The sequence below is a fragment of the Arvicanthis niloticus genome, chromosome 1, assembly GCF_011762505.2.
Source record: "Arvicanthis niloticus isolate mArvNil1 chromosome 1, mArvNil1.pat.X, whole genome shotgun sequence".
Lineage (NCBI taxonomy): Eukaryota > Metazoa > Chordata > Mammalia > Rodentia > Muridae > Arvicanthis > Arvicanthis niloticus.
The window spans coordinates 36,355,059-36,375,294 of NC_047658.1; the positions used below are offsets into that span (position 1 = coordinate 36,355,059).

Consider the following 20,236-nt stretch of genomic DNA (forward strand, 5'->3'; position numbering starts at 1 on the left):
CTTCTAGACAAGCTAGTGGGTGGTATCACCAACCATCCTGGGCATGGTCTTAGCTCCAACCCTGCCACTCCTTGACTATGGTGTGGCTCTCAGGAGCAGGCTATCCAGACAGATCACCATGGAAACTTCCAGTCCTAGCCCTGAGCACTAATTCTGCTCCCCTGTCCCCTCTCCCTGCCACCAACCCTCCCCTCCCTTTCTCTGCACTCCCTGCCCCGCTCTCGCCCTCCACCTCTCCCCATGTCTTTGTCCACAGCATTTGCACCCATCCCGTTTGGAGGGATCTACTTGCCCTTGGAGGTCCCTCCCAACAGGTGCCACTGCTCACCCCTGGTTCTGGCCTACGATCAAGCGCACTTCTCAGCCCTAGTGTCCATGGAACAGAGAGACCAACAGAGAGAACAAGGTTTGTCTGGCTCCTGAGACAATGGGGTAAGGTGATGTGGGAATGTGGTAGGGAGCACTGGAGACGTGGTGTGTGTGGACAACTGCCTAGAACCCATGCACTGCAGGGATTAGCTGTGGTTTCTGCATAGCCGTGTTCAGTCGGTATGCAGATGTGTTGGAGGTAATGGTCCATCTCAATCACGTTAGAAATGAGTGACACCACTGCTATACCTGGCTGTTAGCTTCTGTCACGGGCGTATATAAATTCTCTCTATTTTAATTAACTTTAACTGACACATAAAATCAAGTTACCATGTTGTATTTCAGTGTACATGCTGTGTAGTACTCTAATCAGGGGAAACACCTATATCCTCCAATATTCATCACTTCTTTATATTGAAAGTGTTCAAAATCCTTGCTTCTAGCCTTTTGAAATACATGCTACGCTGTCTGTGTCCTTAGAGGGATTTTTAACTGTAGAACTAATTATCGCTAATGTTCTGTATGAGTTTTTATATAGATGAAATCTACCTTAGATGAGAACAAATTCCCTTCAGAATCTGTGCAAGCTGTGGCCCAGCACTTAGTTTGCAAATAGTTTTATTGGAACACAGCCAAACTCATTCCCTGACATTTTCCTATGGCTGCTTTGCAGTGAGGTAGCCAAGTGTGTGTAACCTGCTGGCCTCTGGCTTTAATTTACTAGCGCTGTTCATGCCCACTCCTGCTGTAGTCAGCTTTTCAACCAAAAAAAGCCAACACTACCTTTTAGATCATTATAGCCAGGTTCCTGCAAATAACCACTTCAGCACTGATGCGCTGACCGGGCCAGCGCCACCTGCTGCACAGCGCACACATGCAGTCAGTAAAACACAGTGGGGCATATATATTCAGTGTGCCGTCACTGCTGGCAAAGAGGGCTTGCTCTGTCAGCTATGAAGGATGTGTGAGAGGGAAGGACAAGGCTTTGTTATTGCCACTCTTACTTTCAGTACAGACTGAGATTTCCCCACGGGAGACTGAAGGTCAAGGAGACGACATGTGTTCTTGCCCTCGGCTGTGGTTCTAGGAAACTCCAAGTGGTTGGTCCAGGGCTTCCACAAGCAGGAAGCTCGGGTGTCCATCCTGATCCTTTACACTGAGTAGATCAGAGCCTCTACATCCTGCACCTTCCTCTGGACAGCTGGCAAGGTGGGACACAGACAAAAGTCCAGGACCCTACCTCCTCCAGCCCTTACAACATACCCTTCCACATCTGCTCCTGCCTGATGGCCAGTCAGAGAGTCAGAAGGTCTATGGGATGGAATCTGAATCCAGGGAGTTGAGAGAGCCCTTGCCCCCTACCCATAAGCCAAATCAAACCCCTGCTCGCATGCCAGTGTAGCCAGAAATGGGTCCAGGCAGCCAAGGCAACAGACTGCTCATCACTCACTCATTGCCACTGACCATCAAGAGGGACTCTCCACCAGGCAGTGGTGGCGCACACCTTTAATCCCAGCACTTGGGAGGCAGAGACAGGTGGATTTCTGAGTTCGAGGCCAACCTTATCTACAGAGTGAGTTCCAGGACAGCCAGGGCTACACAGAGAAACCCTGTCTCAAAAAAAAAGGGGGGGGGGGGGACTCTCCATCATTAAAGCCTGGGAGGAACGTTGCTTTTTCCCTTGTTTATCGGCTTCCAGTGGTACCTGCCTCCTTTCCTAGGGTTTTGTTCTGCTTCTGTTTTGGTCTAAGATGAGGACTTCCTCTGTTGTCCAAGATGGCCTCCAATCCCCTGGACTCAAGTGATCTCCCTGCTTCAGCTTTCCAAGTTGCTGAAACCATACGTACACAAAGGCTGCCTCCCACCCTTCATCCCTGTAGCCCTTGCAAGGTGAAAGAAGCTTCCACCAGGATGTGGCTTGGGCCAGGTCTGGGCCCCCTTGTCAAGAGTGAGTCCCTGAGGTCAGCATCCATCAAGTTCATAGTCTCAGGTCCCTCCAGATGCCTTTGTGGTAACTGCAAAGCTGTCTCTGTTACTGTGTCCCTCTAAGGAATGTGGCAGAATGGGGGTGTTTCACTTTGGGATACAAATTTTTTCTAAAATCTGGGTTCTGGCCCCAGAACATAGTCCAGATAACTCTTGGCTTCTGTGGCTCCCTGTGTCCCCCTCAGAGTCCCCATGGGTCCCACTTCCATGGCCACTGTGTTCCCAGAACTGCACGTTCCCTCTACCAGTCCTCATAGGCCAGATTGGAGCCCTAGAGAGGATGCAGGCTCTACAGAAGCTAAGCCTTTACCAATAGAAGCTCTGCCATCACCCACAGGAGACACTGCAGAGATGCCCATGAGTAGATGACATTCTGAGTGGCCCAAAGCCTGAATACATTGTCTCTGTGTGCAGCCTTCGAACTCATCGGTGCTGTGGGTTAGACTTTGGCAGCTTCTGGGACAGCAGCAATATTAGCACAGCTGTGTCCCTTCCTTCGTGCATAGATTCACTGTGGCTGTGGATCTTAGTAGCAGGCATATGATTTTCTTCCCTTGTAATGTTGAACACTTTCTCCTTTCTGCCTCAAGGAAGTACTTCCTAGCTTCCCCTTGCTGGTCTCAATTCCGTCATTGCTGCCTTTGTATGTTGGAGCCCTTAGATAAGGGGAGGCTCACACAAGCAGTCAGGCTTACAGCCCAGGCGGCCACTGACAGCAGACAGCTAAAGACGGCATCTACTGTGTGGTCTCGCTGCTCGAAAGGGTGGTTCACATGCATGAGAGGTGGGAAGTTTCTTCACACAACTCAGCACAAGGCACAATCTCAACTTGTGCATGGTTTATTTCTGGAATTTTCTATGTACTATTTTAAACCATGGTCAGCTATAATGAAACTGCAGAAGCTTTCAGATGAAGGAGTTCCTGCCTCACTGGTCCATCCCCTGTGCCACCTGAACCCTGACCTGGGGCAGCAGTGGCTGAGTTGTGGAGAGCTGGTAGAAGGGCCTCTGTTCCCTGCTCAATAGCCTGGGGTCCTATATCTTGTGATGCAGGGACAAGAGTCAGTTTCACAAACACGCACCAAGCACCAGATCTCAGCAACCCTCCATAGACTTCTCTCTGTTTTTCTGGGAAAGGAACCCCAGTAGGTCATGATTCAAGGAAGACATGTGATAAGCATTCAATACCTTGCACTATGAGTCCAATGGCAAGGGCAGGTAGTTAAAGAAGCAGTGATTGGAACTGGCCATGGCAGTCAGATGTGATGCAGGGGTAGGGGCTGGGGTACCCAAAGACAAATTAGCATGGACAAAGGGGATGCTAACCTAGCAGAGCAAGCCCACGTGTCCAGTTCGGTGCCCAGTGGCCCTGTGCTGTCAAGAGCAAGGCAGAAGAAGCCTGTGCTGTCTAGAACAGGGCTGGGGCCAGCCTCGTGCTGTGTACGCAACCAAATGCCTTTTCTTCCTATACCTGCTTTTCCATTGGGAAGAAAGGCTGCCCTTCCTCGAGGACTTGTGCTGGCATCTTACCTCCACTAAGCAGAGCTCCCTGCTTGGCATTTCCTGATTATGAAGCAGCCTGAGAAACAGGTATAGTGGAGGAAAAAGGAACTGTTCTGTTTCCAGACAGTTCACTGGGAATCTTACCTCTCACTTACAGTGTCCATTCACCCAGGGAAAGTCCAGATACAGAAACTGGATCTGTACCAACAGGTCTTGTCTGGAAACACTACAGCTGGCTACTAGGCTCTCAGCCAGATGAGGGGATGTCAGAGGTTCGCAGCTGCTGTCTGTGGGTGCAGGCTCTACCTAAGATCACTCACACTCTGTCCAGTTCAAGATTCAAGAGTAAAGTGTGCCCATGCCCTGGCAGTGGCCCCCAGCAGCTAACTCAGTGGCACAGTTCTCTGTTCCCAAACCTCCTGCAGCTAGAGTTCAAATGGAGTGGCTCTCAGGCCCAGACAGCTGCAGAGCTCTGGGTCCACCCAGCCTTCCAAAACTATAGCTTAACCAGCAGCTCTGTGCCTTGGCTATGCTGGACTCTACTCTAGTGCCACCCCACTTGAATGAAGTGTCACATTACTTGCAAACCCCCATCAATCCTCAAAAGATGAGGTTCTGGAGCTGGAAAGATGACTCAGTTGCTAAGAACACTCACTTCTCTTGCAGAGGACCCAAGTTCAGTCCCCAGCTCTTTGTAACTCACAACCACCTTATCTCTAGGACCAGGGAAACTGACACCTTCTTCTGGCCTTGGAAGACACCAGGCAATTTCAAGTCAGATATGCATACATGCAGTCATTCACAACATGCACATAAAATTAAAATAAATCTCTAAAAAAAAAAAAAAAAAAGTAAAAATGAGCTCCCCTGGTATCAGCACCCCCACCCCATCTGTGAGGCCAGACAGCTTTTCCCTCACAGCACACCCTTCTACAAGAGCTTCCGAGGAAGCTAGGAAGCATCATGGTGGTTTGAATGGAAATCACCCCAATGGCTCATATGTTTGAATGCTTGGTCCTCAGTTGGCAGAACTATTTCGGGAGGATTGGGAGGTATGGATGTTGTAGGTGGTGTGTCACTGGAGTTAGGCTTTGAGGTTTTAAAAGGCATGTGATTCCCAGTGCTCTGAATCAGTCTCACAGTTGTGGTTCAAGATGTGAGCTCTCAGCTGACCCTTTGTGTCATGGACTGTAACGCTCTGAAATAGTAAGCCACATTTCGTCTCTAAGTTCCATTGGTCATGGGGTTTTGTCATAGCAACAACAAAGTAACTAAGACTGGCACCACCCACTGAGGACTAGTCAGAGGTTCACGGTCACCGTAGCTTCCCATTCAAGTCTTTACATAATTGAGGGCTGCTGCAGAAGAAGGTACACTGTGTGAAGCTCTGCTCACCGAGCTTCCCTGCCAACACAAGACCCATGCAGGAAGAGATACAGCTGTTTGTTCACAGCTTCCATCTTTCACCCAGTGCCCAGTCGTACTTCAGAACAGGTGGGTCAGTGGCCAGCCAACAGCACCAGAGGGCATGAATGCAGGCCTCCCTACACCTGCTAATGGCTTCTACTTGCAATTTGATTTGATACAACTATGATACATGCCTTGAGAGTCTTCACAGAAGAGATGGGGAAAGCACTCACTTCCTGGAGCCATGGCACCACGGTGGCTCTCAGGCCTCAGGAGAAGGCCAAGGGGAAAGATGTGCTTGGGACTCTCTACCACTCTCATGTCTCTCACCATGCTCACCCAACTGGGACCAAAGACTTGAGGCAAGTGGGATCCTGGGTACACCCCAGGGAGACCCAGTATATGTCATCCAGCCAGAGGCAGAAGTGTTATAGGACTGCTGCAGCTCGTCTTCCCTTCTTGATAGGAACTCTCCTTACCTATGTAGTGAGCATGTCTCATCTTGTATTTTATTATATGAGAAGTTGCTTTATTGCTCCAGTGAAGTTGTCAGGGTGGATCGACACTCAGCACCTCTAGATGAGCAGTGACCACCCATCAAACCCTAAGAACAAAAAACTTGAAGTCATGTGCCACCTGCCCAAGAAGTGTATGTAGTTGGACTAGAACCATTCTCAACAGCAAAAGGACCCTGGGGGTTGATGGGTGAGGTGGTTGTCTTAGTTAAGGTTTTATTGGTGTGAAGAGACACTATGGCCATGGAAACACTTATAAAGAAAACCATTTGATTGGGGATGGATTACAGTACAGAGGTTTAATTCATTATCATCATGGCAGGCATACATGGTGCTGAAGAGTTCTACATCTGGGTCTGCAGGCCCAGGAAACTGTGAAACACTTTTTTTAAACAGGAAAGGAACTGTGAACCACCAGACCTAGTTTGATATTTTGAGACCTCAAAGCCCACCCTCTGGTGATGTACTTCCTCCAGCAAGGCCACACCTCCTAATAGTGCCCCAGTTTATGGACCTATGAGAGCCATTTTATTGAAACCTCCACAGTAGTAGTATATAACCCAGCCCCCACTGAGGGGATCCCAGCAGCTTCATAGGTAAGTCTTTGGAGGGAAGTACCCCCTGAGTCTTGTGGACATGGTTCTGGAAAGTTAAAGATGAAGGGGGTGGCCTCTGGAAGGTAAGAGCTATCTGAAGCTCATGGAGTATTCCTAAGATTCAAGGGACCTGTTGTTACTACATTTAGTGGCTTCTATCATAGAGTAACTTGGGGGCTTGGGTCTTTAAAGACCTACCAAGTATCACTTTTTAAAGTTGCCTTTGGCTATAACAGATGGCAGGAGCAGGTGGTGACTGGGACACCAGGAAAAACACGTATGGAGTAAGTAACAGACCGTCAGATACTGCATAAACTAGCCAAAGGAAGTTACTGTGATTAATCAAATCAGAAACCTCTGGACAGCTAGAGCCCAGAAGTTCCTCCTTTTAAAAGTAAGGCCATGGTCCTACAATCTCCTTCAAGGACAAATACCCAGTGGCCAATGACCTAGGTCAAATCACTGCCAATAGGCCCAACTCACAATGCTTCAACTCGGACTTTTCAACTACAACTGTGAAGAGGCACATTCAGTAGAAACCATACTTGGGATTTTGAGGTTTGATCCAAATAGGCTCACCTCCCTCAAGCTCCACCCTCTCCCTCAAAAGCCAACTGCTCCTACAGCACCACCCTGGAGTTCAAACCTTCAACACCCCAGGGGCCATGTCCTAGTTTAATTTTCTATTACTGTGATAATTACCATGACCAAAAGCAAGCAACTAGGGGGACGGGTTAACCCATCATTCACCTTACAACTCTCCATCACAGAAGGAAGTTAGGACAGAAACTCAGGGCAGAAACCAGGAGGCAGGAACGGAAGCAAATGGCATGGAGGAGCGCTGCTTGCTCACCATGGCCATCTCACCTTACTTTCTTATTCCATCCAGGAACACCTGCAGGGTAGTACCACCACCTATGAATTTGGGCACTCACACACAAATCACAATCAAGACAATATCCCATAAGCTTGCTTACACTCAGATCTGATAGGGGCATTTTCTCAACTGAGGTTCCCTAGCCTGTGTCAAGCTGAACAGAAAAAAAAAACAAAACAAAACAAAAAACAACAACAAAGGCCAACCAGCAAAAATGTATCCTTTCTGAATTTGGCACAAAAAAAAAAAATATCACTATTAATGCATAACCTCTCTTTTCCTGTTTGTCCCCCAAATTGTGTTACTATTAATATAGAACATAATATAACCTTAAAGGTCCAACAGTCCTTAAAATATTAAACATATTAAAAGTCCAAGTTTTCTTTTACAGTATCCAAAGTCTCTCAGCTGTGGCTCCTATAACATAAGAAATAAGTTACATGCTTCCTTATTCCAAGAGGAAAGAACTAGGGCACAGTCACAATCAAATCAAAGCAAAAACCAAACTCCAACTGTGTGTAAAACTTAGTAGCCAACATCCAAGATTCACTAATGACTATCTGGGCTCCAAAATGCGTGGGCAGGTCTACTCCACCGTTGCCATCGTAGTCTCAGGCTAGCTCCATTCCACATCCACTGCTGTCCTTGGTCACACCACAGTCCTGGCATCTCTAATATGCTGGTGTCTCCGTTGCAGTTGGCCTGTATATTCACCATTGGCCTCTACTGGCCTCTCTTCAGGAACTCTGACCCTGCCACATGATTCCAAGCCTTGGTGTTTTCCATGACCCCTTCAATTCCATAGCTTTCATGTCATGAAAATCAGCATCCTAGGAGACTCTTACACATTTCCAAGTTCAGCTTCCAGCTTGAGATGCAGCCTTGGCCCACTCTGGACCACAGCTTCTGTGTGATGACCCTGAAGAAAATTCCAGAAGATTTCACCTCTATGATGCTGTTGTCTTATTAATCACAGCTGATTTCTCAGCCCCAACTAAACATCGTCAATCCCAGTAAAGCAAAGGTTTCAATTCAGTGGCTCTGGTCTCTTGTTAATCATAACTGATTCTTCATCCACAGCTGACCGAAAACTACAGGTTCTTAATTCAAATATAGCACATGGCCTTAATAAGTCTTTGCTTCCCACAGAAACTTCACAAGCCAGGCCTCCATCATCTGTGTTTCTTTCTCAACACTCTTGCCTTCCATTTTGCCATAGAACTACAATAGGCTCTGAGAAGTCAATAGCTAGTCCAATCCAAAGTTCCAAACATCTCCATAATCCTCCCCAATCATTGTAGTCAAGTGTGCCACGGTGGTACCCATCATCCTTGTACCAGTTTCTCTCCTACTTTGCTTTCTATTGCTGTGAAGATGCCAAAACCAAACGGTAGAGGAAAGGGATATTTTGTTTGTTTGGGGGTTTGATTTGTTTTGCTGTTGTTTGGTTGGTTGGGGTTTTTCATTGGTTTTTGGGTGTGTGTGTGTGTGTGTGTGTGTGTGTGTGTGTGTGTGTGTATGTGTGTTGCTTGCTTGTCTTGTTTTGACCTACACACCATGGTAACAGCCCATCATTGAGAGAAGTCAACAGCAGAACTCAAAGCAGGAGCCTGGAGGCAAAAACTGAAACAGAGACCATGGAGGAATGCTGGCTGCTTCCTGGCTTGCTTTCCGTGGCTTTCTCAGCCTGATTTCTTACACTACCCAGGAACACCTGCCAGGGGCGGCCTGCACTGGGTCCTCCAACCCTCCCACATCAGTCAGTGATCAAGATGATGTCCCACAGGCTTGTGTACAGGCCAATCTGATGGGGCATTTCCTCAACTGAGAAATCTCTTCCCAGATGACCCCAGCTCCTGACAAAAAGCCAACCAACACAGGCCACTTCTCCATCAGCAGTGATGTGTGATAAGCTAATGTGCACTGCAGTCTGTGGGTGCTCACACGATCTGTGATACCCACATATCAGAGTGCATTCAGTATAGATGGGGGCTTACATGTGTCCTGAGCGATACTCTCAAGTATTTAAGTCTGCAGTTGATGGCATGATTTCCCAAAATACCAACCAGTTCCAGCCAGAGTGCCCACGAAGCCAAGTGCAGCCTTACCTTGTCTCATTGCACTGGATGCAGAGGGTGCAGGCAGTCTCTGTCCCTGCATGTTAGCGTTGGGCTAGAACAGCCTGGCTGGGTCCACAGGCTCTGGGTGATCTCACATCATGTACTATCCATGCACAGGTGAGGTTCTAAGTTCTTACCAGAGGTGACTTCTTAGCCTTCATCATCTTCCATCCCCACTTTACAGAGGAGGAACATGAGAAAGGAGAGCCCATCTCCAGGGAATGGCCACAGTGACAGAGCATTGGAGTGGATGCCATGCCTTCTAAAGGGAGACACTCTGCCTCCAAGGCAGTAATTGAGTATTGTGTGCAAGCACTAGAGAGGGGCCTTAGGAAGTGGTGCCTCGGGTCAGCACGTGCAAGGATCCACACAGCATTTTGAGCTGCTGATGCAGGAGTCTTCAGTGTTAGAGGGGGGGAGAAAGGGCTGTGTTACCTCACAAAGGCGGAAGAGTGTGTGAAGTGATTGCTGAGATAGCCCTCCTGAATGCAAACAGCTGGACTACACCAAAGGCAAGAACCCCTGGAGTGTCCTGATGCCCTTCCCTAGGGCATCATGTCTGACACTGGGAGAGGAGATAAGGTTAGCACCAGGCAGCTTCAGACTCCGGAAGGCCTGCAGATGGTCAGGTTTATGATTTGTTTATTGCAACAATAAGTCAACACAAAGAATTTCACCAAGCGCAGCTGGCAACCTTGTCTCATGGACACAACACATGTTTATAAAAATTAGGCATCCAGAGATCTGGGGGAGTCAGTAAGTGCATAAGCAGCTTGTCAGTTACATTTTTTTAAGATTTATTGTTATGTATATGAGTACACTGTAGCTGTCCATAAGAGAGCATCAGATCCCATTACGTGAGTCACCATGTGGCTGCTGGGGGTTGAACTCCAGTCCTCTGGAAAAGCAGACATTGTTCTTAACCACTGAGCCATCTCACCAGCCCCATCGGCTACATTTGGTGTGCAACCCAGAGTAAGAAATAAAAAAACAAACATTAATCTGGTTTTTTTTTTTTTTTTAGTATTCCACAGGCCAATAAGTAAGGCCCTTTTTTCTTTCTGATGCTGGGACCCAAACCCAGGGCCTAGTATTCTACCACTGAGCCACGCCTCCAGCCCTGATCAGATGTTTTAACTTCCAGTGCCTGTAACAGTCCAGTCATTTGCAAAGAGCTGTACCTGGACCAGAGGAAGGTGTTGCCATTCTGTGCCTGGCTCAATATGATTTTGCTAATTTCCCATGGGTCTGAGGCATTGGTCCTTGGCATGGCTATGTCCACTCATTAAGAACTTCGTCTGATCTTTATACATTTCCTCGTGGCTTCCTCGCCTCTCCCACACTCCACCACCACCTGATGGAGAAAGAGGAGCCAGGGTGAGGGTATCAGAGCTTTTAGTTTACAGCCAAGGCTGTCATGGTTTGGCATACTTGACTCTTGGCCCACAAACTTCACACAAGATTGAGAGGAGGCCAGGGCCTACGGATGAACTTAGTGGCTCAAAGGCTCTGCGCCGGGTTGCATACCTGGAGCAAACCCTTAAGAGACACTGAATCTGCCTGTACCTTGGATTTCTAGCCTCCAGGACTGAGAAGAAAAGACATTTCAGTTACTTACAGGCCACCTAGTCTATGGTGTTCTGCCACAACAGCTCAAGCTAGTGGCACTGGAAGCCATACAGAAATGAAAGGATCTGTGCTGCTAACAATGCCCTCAGGTGAAGGGAGTGGGCAGCCTGAACAACAGTCTGAGCTGCTCGCTCCTGAAAGCAGGCAGTGCCACTTGTACCTGCATAGGTGTCCTCAGTTGCCTCATGCTGGCCAAACGTTCTACCCACCAGATGCCTGGACATAGCAACCAGGGTCTTCAGAGAGCAGCAAGGACCTCTCAGGAAGCATGGTGGGGCATCTGGGCGTCTGCACCTGCTGTGGAGCTCAGCAGAGGATGGGCAGGGCTTGAAGGAGAGGCTGGCACCTGGGCACACTCCTATTAGCCTAGCTTTCAAAGCCCATAGCCAGTTCACTCACCATAGCTGACAGCTGCTGGCATCTCTCCAGGCTTATGTTGTGTTTCTGGGCCAGTGGGACGTAGGGTAGGGCACACACCAATGGACTGGCAGATGTTCTGTCAGCTATGAGGACAAGGACGGCCAAGTGTTTGCCCCTTCTCCTTCATGGTTGTTAGCACGATAGAGCACGCCCTGATCCCAGCTCACTTTCTGTTGTCCCCATTACTCGCATTCAGCTATAGTCTGAAGATATTAAATGGAAAATTCCAAAACTCAACAGCGAGACCACACTCACATTGCGTTTATTTCAGTATATCTTCTACTGTTCTATTTCATTAGTTATTGCTGTGAATCTCTTACTGTGACTAATTTACAAATTAAGCTCCATCCTTGCTATGTCCGTGCATATAGGAAGGAATACAGTCTGAGAGAGGATGAGCACCATTGCTCAGGCGCCCACGGGGGGGGGGCCCACGAGATGTAGGCACGTAGGTACTGTGGCAAGTGCATTTGCTGTGTGCACTTGGAAACAATTTATGTCCACATGATTGTCTGGAGACGTGGTCTATTTATTGTTATGTAACGGTCCTCTTTGTAACTATTTATCTTAACTCTTCTTTGTTGATATTAGGTGGCTTCCCCTAGTATTAGAGAGTGTCTTTTAAGCTACCTCTATCTTTAGATTCATTATGGAGTTAGTGTAGTGGTGCAAGCTACCTTTGTTTTGCTTTAGCCCCAATAATAATTATCTTTTGACAGTGTAAACTATTTGTATTTAATTATATGAACAGTGAGGATGGGTGGAAACCACCATCTTTGCTAGTCTTTTCTCCTTGCTCTGCCTGTTCTTTTGTTTTTCTTCCATGTCTTATTTTGGATTAATTGTGGTACTTGTTAACTCTGTTTGCCCAGGTTACTTACCTACCAATATTTTGTTATTAGCAGTTTGTTTAGGGTTTGCAGGTAGAATCTTTAAGGAGATTCTATTTTCAAGTGATGTTGTGTACTTCCTGAATTGTGGGAAAACTGCACCCCAGAATCCTCTCTCTGCACCACATGTTACCCCAACCTCCCACTGCTCTCTTAGCTGCGGAGATTTGGTTATCTCGAAATTAGTAAAAGGAAGAAGAAAGGGAATTTGACCTTCACCTCCATTTATCCCATTTCCATCACTCTCAGGAGACACCGTCCTCCTTGTGAGACTTTAACGCTCCCCAGGGCGGGTCAGCAGCAGTGAAATGGCTCCTTGGGGTTTGGAAAAGCTTGTGAACCGCCTTTGTCTCAGAGCTTTGCTGAAGTCAGAATTAGCAGCTTTTCTTTCATCCCTTTAAAGATACCACCTGTTATCTTTTGCTTTATCCGTTTACCATCTCCCGTTTCTCTCTTCTGGAGGAAGGGTCTGCGTAACTTCACCGTCTCGCATTCGTCTTTCATGCATGTAACACATTCAGTTCTTCCTACTGGGGTCACATCAGCCCTTCCTAGTTGTCTCCATCTTCCTTCAATGGCATTTTTTTTCTTGCCTTAAATTTGAGTCACTTGACTGGCTGAGCCGTCCATTCGGGGCTAGGCTAAAGACATGCTGAGAATTTGCAGCTTTCTCATTGTAATGGCAAACACCTCAAACAGAAATATCCATTGTGTTCCATAAAGTAAAAATTCCAAATCTTCATGGGCTAGTTGGAGATGCTGTAGTAGGCTTACAGGCTAAAAGTAAGAGAGTTCTTTCCAACGCAAACCAAAGAGTAAATCCTCTCAGGCCTATTTTGGAAGCCGTTGCTATTATTGACATTTTGCCACCAGGGGGTGCCCTGCCGTGCCACCATTTGTTTGCCTGGGTAAGGCAGGTATTTTTCCATGAACAATGGGACAAACATGAAGTGCAATTGCTGCTCATGAGGACAGCCTGTTTTTGAGATGTCCCTGGCTGCACCTCCCCTCAGCCCTCAAACAGGCAGCGGCTCAGACCCTAAAGATCAGGTATGAGCCGTATGTCTCCAGCCCCTCCCTTAGGACCTATTCTTCACCCCAAGTCCAGAGTTGACAGACTGTCAGGCTCTTTCTAGGCAGCCAGCACTACAATCTTCAGGTGTATTTCAGTTGTCTTCTAGAGTGGACAGTCCAGGAACCCAGTCCAGGCTATCTGCTGTGGGTAAGAATCCCCAGGCACACTATAACAGGAAGCAGGAAGGAAAGAAAGCCGGGATGTCCTAGTTTAGGTAATTTATCAGAAACCAAACAGAACCATAGTGGCTGACAAAACACAGGTTGGGCTCCCAAGTAAACAAATCCTGTGCTGGAGTTCTGGTTAACAGGCAATTCCTCTCCAAGTGGGGTTCAAGAGCCTGCTCCTGACGTCTTGTTCTTCCACTGTCTTCCTAGGAGACATGAGCAGAGAGGGAGAAGTCCCCTAAGCCTGGCCATACTGCCCAGAACTGACCACATTACTCACAGCCTATGTGTTCAGCTAAGCAAACCACGCCCCATCCCCTTGCTAAGAGGATGTAAACGGCTGGCAGGCGTTTCTCCAACCAACTCTTCCCCATGAAGGGGTAGACAGCCTAACCCAGAACGCCCAAATTACACCCACAGGAACTAGTCCTGACAAGTTATTATTGTCTGTAACAATCTTTCCCAAAACACCTTGATTTCAAGATCCACGGGGATGCTTTTTTACAATGTGGTCCTCCATCCTGATTCAGGACCCATGCATTGGCCCTCTGTATGCAGTACAGATCCCTAGGAGACACAATTCTAGTGAGTAGGGTGCAGTGTTGGTAAGGATCACTTCTGCTGCCCCCAGCCACTGGTGAGAAGCCACACTAAAGCCTCAACGTTTGTGTGCTGACCTATAAGACAGGCAGAGCTCAGCCCTGGAAAGGAAAGCCTCATCAAAGCAGAAGCTGAGATGCTCTGATCCCTCCCCCGTCAGACCTTACCTACACTGCTCCATCCCTGGCCACACACAAGGAAAACCCCTAAGCTGGCTGATCAGCAAAACTGCCTTTCATCTGTTTATGGCAGAGGTGGGAAGGAAGAGGGGGGAAGCAGTTTGCACGCAAAATCTCTTTAGAAACACTAGAGGGCAGCATTGAGTCGTGTCCAATTTCTCAACTTTACAGTATTGGCTCCTGGATTTTCTGTGTTTTGTTTGCCTTTCTGTTCTTGCCATGGCACTGCTAGTATGAATCACAGGCTATGGGCAAGCAAAGGAACAAAGGAGCTGCCAGAGGCCCTGGGCTGGGCTTCTCTGCTGTGATGAGACTGCAGAGGGGTGGGGCATACTAAATGGAGTGACACAAAGGAGACTGGTACTCATTAGGAAGGTGGAATTTGGAAACCATCCCCACACTGCTTCCTGTTCATTACCCCGGCAACACCCTTAGGAGAAAGCAGATGTGACATTAAGGATTCCATTTTCTGGGTAGCAGGGATCCCTCAGGAACTCTTATCAGATCTCAGTACACCTGTAGATAGCCACCCCACCCCTGCTGATCTCCGAGGCTTGGTGTGCTTCTGTCCAGATGCTTTGCGGTGAACCAACTCCTCTGAGAAATAATAGGCCAGATCCCCCACCTAATCACCACCTCCACGGAAGGCTCCCTCTCTACTCCCTTTTAAAGAGGCTTTAGGCCAACACTGCCTTCCCTGGACTTGTCACCAGGTATGAGCCTGCTGCCTGGCCCTGCATGTGAGCTCCCAGTGAGCAGGGTCAGGGGGTGGGCAGCTCCCACCTCCAGTCTTACTGCAGTAGAGCTTAGCACACACCTCTCCTGACTTGCAAACTCTGCCCTTCCCTGAGATGAAATGGAGGCCACTCCAAAAGTGGCCTTCCACAGTTCACCACATCGGCCTGGGTCTTTCCTCGGAAATAGCAGAAGCAGCCATAGCTTTTGCTCATCCTGACACGCAGAAAGACGCCAGCCCTCTAACAGAAAGAGACCCAGACAGTCCAGGTGATGCCTCCACCTGCTTGCTCTTCACCTACATACTAGAAAATTGTTGATGTGGTGGAGTGTGAAACCCATGGTCTTAACACTCGTGGTATGCAAGTTCTGAGTCTACTTCCTATCGCCATTGGGTTACCTGCCTCGGGAATTTTTAATTTCTATTTTGAATTTCGCTTCCAGAGCTCTGAGCTCTGCTGGTGCCCCCAGCCTCCTGGCAGGCCGGTGAGCTGCCTGCCACCATGCCTCTCTCTCTCTCTTCTGTTTCAGCTGTGATCCCTCTGACGGATTCGGAACACAAGCTGCTGCCCTTGCACTTTGCAGTGGACCCAGGAAAGGACTGGGAGTGGGGGAAAGATGACAATGACAATGCCCGGCTAGCCAAGTAAGACTTGCCCCGCAGTCCAGTTCCGACCCCAACACCCTGCGGGAGAGTGGTGGTGACAGGACTCCTGTTGGGGTTTGGGGGACTAAAGGGCAGGGAGAGGATTGCACGCGCAGGCGAATGAGCTCCTGTCACCTCCGGAGCTTTTCACTGGATGTTCTTTTGTCAGCCTCATCCTGTCCCTAGAAGCCAAGCTGAACCTTCTACACAGCTACATGAATGTGACGTGGATCCGCATCCCCTCCGAGACCCGGGTAAGCCTCGAGTGCACTCAGCCCCGACCCAGTGAAGGGCAGCAGCCACTCTGCGCGGTGCGGACAAAGCTGTACCTCCCTCCCAAATGTCCCCAGGCATCGCAGCGCACGGCTTTCGCCTCGGGAGGTCCCACACCTTCATGCACCAGGACCTGACCCAGCCACTCTGGCTCCTAGTCCAAACACTTCCTGTTGGTGGGAGGCGCACACGTTTAGCCCCCCCCCCCCCTTGTTTTACACAGCAGGAGAGGAATAAACACACCCACTCACAAAGCAAACCGTAGGCAAGTCATAACACAAAACTATCTCTGCTGAGATCGGAACAAAATGTGCCGCGGCAGAGCGGAATTAATTATAACTGTGTGTGGATCCTTAGAAAATCTGGGGAACCAACAGCGCTAGTCCTCAGCGTGCGCCCCACCCCTCCCCGAGGCGGAGGTGGCCTCTGGTGGAGCTAGCAGAAGGCCGAGAGCCGCCGACCCATCCTGGGGGTGGGAGGGGGGTTGCCCCTGCTTGCAGATGCCGAGAGATTCTTTTTAAGTGTGTTTTCATAATCTTGGGAGGGAACTCCCAGGGGAAGGGATTTGTGTAAATTGGCTTGCAAATAATTGGTCCTCCCTGACATCCGTTTACTTATGTATCCAGAGGATTCAAAGTACTGAAAGGAGAGATCCCGCTGAAAGATTCCTGCCCCACTGTTCTGATTGCTCACTTCCGCTTCACCTGGACATCATCCAAGTAGGGCGCCCCCACGTGGCTCTGATTCGCCATGTTCCTGGGGCACAAGGGACAGCCAGTCAGTGGCAGTCTTGCCTCTCTCGTGCTGGAAGATGACACTGTGCCCCAGGATGATTGCATACCTACGTGGTACACAATGACAGCAGCCCTAGATCCGTAATCAGTACTCCAGCTGGGCACATCTTTGCCCTACAAAGAGAAGGAGGCTTGGACAGACCTTGGTGTCCTTCCATATCAAGTACAAAACTCAGCAGACAACCCCACTGCTAAAGGACACACAGCCTAGGCTCCCCCACTTACTGGGGCCCCTTTCCCTGTTTCAGCCTTGAAGCTGACACCCTTTACTGTCCCTGGCAAGCCAACCTAAAACTCAACACTCTTTCCAAACCCAAGTGGAAAGAGGGATTTCTGCCTGGGAGGTGGTGAGCACAGAGTTCACCAGCCTTGCTTCTACTGACCTAGCCACAGAGGCTCTTCCCTCTGGAACCTGCTTGAGCAGAGGACAAAAATACAGTGAGGAGCAAGGGCTTCTCCCTTCTCCTCTAGAGACCAGAAAAGCCTGCTCAGGCATGTACTAGTTCCTGACACACCCAGATGCTGGCTTGAGATGCTGCCTTCCCAGTGACTCTCTTCACAGGAAGTTCCCTCTTTGGAGAACCTATGGCAGCTGCCTAACCAGCATGCCCTCATCCCACAGCCTTCTCAGGCTTGCCACCTGTCCCAGAGATTGGCCTAGCCATGTTCTACATGGTCTTGCCTTCCTCTCTGGCTGCACCCAGGTAGTGTCGTCCAGGTTATTCTACATGGCATTCCTTCACTAATGCCCTCCCACAAGACCCCCACATCCTCACTGGAAACCATCCCCAGCATCCTTCTCAGCTTAGCATTCCCCTGTAGTAACTTGTCATAGCTGGATAAAGGGAGTGGTGAGTCCAAGACAAAGAATGGGGTCTACGGCAAGGTGTGTAGCCCCTGCTTGGAATAAGGAGGGGAAACATCTGTGTGGGAGAGACGTTGTCTCACTTGCTGGCCTCTACTTTTGCACGGACACCTGGAACCTGTTTCTAATGGTGCCAGTAATCTGGCTATGGAGGAAGGCCAGAGTGTGGACCTAGTGTTTCTCCATAAAATACACTGAGACTCTGGAATGCCACACCAGCTAGGTTATGGGCATTCCTCCTCTATTCATCCACTCAGGACTCTAGACTTTCAGGTATCCGTGAATTCCAAGAGAAAGTTTATGCATCTTCCCTCAAAGGATGGCACTGAGGTTTGAAGTCCCTGCAGAGCATTCTGACAACATCTGCAAGCCTGTGCAACAGATCAGGACTCTGTGGGCTCCTAGTCCATAAACACCTCCATCCCTCTCTGTTAGACAACACCCCCCCCCCAACCCCCAGAACAGCAGAGTCCTCACAAAGAAACTCCAGTATCCCACTCTCAGCTCTACCTGTGTTCTTGGGGCCTACACGGGGACAGCTTTTCTGTAACCTTCCTTTGCTGCCTTCCCTCCCCACAGGCTCCCCTTGCACAGCCAGAGTCCCCAACGGCCTCAGCAGGGGAGGATGTACAGTCCCTGGCGGACTCGCTGGACTCGGACCGCGATTCTGTGTGCAGCAATTCCAACAGCAATAACGGCAAGAATGGTAAGGACAAGGAGAAGGAGAAACAGCGCAAGGACAAGGACAAGACGCGCGCGGACTCTGTGGCAAACAAGCTGGGCAGCTTCAGCAAGACGCTGGGCATCAAGCTGAAGAAAAACATGGGCGGGCTAGGCGGCCTGGTGCACGGTAAGATGGGTCGTGCCAACTCTGCCAACGGCAAAAACGGCGACAGCGCCGAGCGCAGCAAGGAGAAAAAGTCCAAGTCGCGCAAGGGCAGCAAAGAGGAATCGGGAGCGTCAGCTAGCACCTCGCCATCAGAGAAGACCACGCCGTCGCCTACGGACAAAGCGGCGGGAGCGTCACCGGCCGACAAGGGCAGTGGGTCAAGAGGCGACGCCTGGAAGTACAGCACTGACGTAAAGCTGAGCCTCAACATCCTGCGCGCCGCCATGCAAGGCGAGCGCAAATTCATCTTCGCCGGCCTGCTGCTCACCAGCCACCGGCACCAGTTCCACGAGGAGATGATCGGCTACTACCTGACGAGCGCGCAGGAGCGCTTCAGCGCGGAGCAAGAACAGCGGCGGCGGGACGCAGCGGCCGCCGCCGCCGCCGCCGCGGCAGCAGCAGCAGCAGCAGCCACTGCAGCCACCGCCACCACCACGGCCAAGCGGCCGGCGCGCAGGCCAGAGGCCGAAGGTGCGCCGGGCCCGGAGCGCGCCTCGCCGGGCCCGCCAGCCGCGCCGCCCACGCAGCTGGTGCTCAAGCTCAAGGAGCGGCCGAGCCCCGGGACTGGAGCGAGCGCACGGGCGGCTCGGGCGGCGGGCGGCGCGGCGTCCCCGGGTCCGGGCGGCGGCGCGCGGCGCGCGGCTCCCGGGACGGGCGGACCGACTCCGGGCCGCAGCCCGCCCGCGCCCGCGCGCCAGAGCGTCATCCACGTGCAGGCGGCGGCCCGGGACGAGGCGTGCGCGCCGACCGTGGGCGCGCTGCGGCCGTGCGCCACGTATCCGCAGCAGAACCGCTCGCTGTGGTCGCAGAGCTACAGCCCAGCGCGCAGCGCGCTGCGCACGGTCAACACAGTGGAGTCGCTGGCGCCCGGCGGAGCCGACGCCCCGGGGCCCGCGGAGCACAAGTCGCAGACCTACAGCAACGGCTTCGGCGCAGCCCGCGACGGGCTGGAATTCGCCGACGCCGACCCGCCGGCCGCGCGCTCGAACGCTGAGGGCGGCCGCGGAGGCCCGGGGCCCGCGCAGCGGCGCTGCCAACGGGAGAACTGCGCGTTCTACGGGCGCGCAGAGACCGAGCACTTCTGCTCCTACTGCTACCGAGAGGAGCTGCGGCGGCGGCGCGAGGCGCGCGCGGCGCGACCCTGAGCCGCCCAAGACTGCTTTTCCATCCTGTGGGTCTTTTTTTTACTTGCTCTGGTCAGCCGAAGGGCCGGCGCTTCCTCGGTCAGTGCCGTGTACGTGTTTGGTCAAACGTTCCTAATGGTGCCTGAACCTACACTGATGCCACTCAGGTAGTAGACGGATAGGAAACAAGTCATACTGTTGGAAGTGGGTGTGCTAGCCTAGCATCTGCCTCGTACCTGTGGAAACTCAATAGCCATTGCAAGAGTATTTTTGTTCCTCTATACGAGAAATAAAGAAAATCGCAGCCCTTTGTTTTTAGAAGGGAGTGTTTTACATGCTTTTTTTTTTCCTAACCTAGGGACTGACCTCTTCCAAGTAGCGGTCACTTGCGTGCGGTTGGTGACACGCAGGGTGTAGAAGCAAACGCGCAGCCCGGCCTCAGGTGGAGCTTCCTCTGCAGCTCCCACCTGCTTCCCACCTGGGTCCCTGGAGACCTCCAGCAGGCACCTTGCTACCCGCTGAGGCTGGCCCCTTAGGACTCCCCACCCCCATTTCATAAGCAAACCCTCCTCCTACA

At 50.6% G+C, this 20,236-nt stretch overlaps 1 protein-coding gene across 2 annotated transcripts in view; it reads left to right on the forward strand.

The window, feature by feature from the left end:
• The window catches only part of Otud7a (OTU deubiquitinase 7A), a 299,751-nt gene extending 279,515 nt beyond the window's left edge, over positions 1 to 20,236 (forward strand). For both annotated transcript variants that reach the window (XM_034510222.2, XM_034510227.2), the window contains exons 11-14: positions 257 to 406; positions 15,600 to 15,714; positions 15,884 to 15,968; positions 18,226 to 20,236. In XM_034510222.2, coding sequence (XP_034366113.1) covers positions 257 to 406; positions 15,600 to 15,714; positions 15,884 to 15,968; positions 18,226 to 19,680 — 1,805 coding nt within the window. In that variant the 3' untranslated portion in view covers positions 19,681 to 20,236. The remainder of the gene's footprint in view (positions 1 to 256; positions 407 to 15,599; positions 15,715 to 15,883; positions 15,969 to 18,225) is intronic.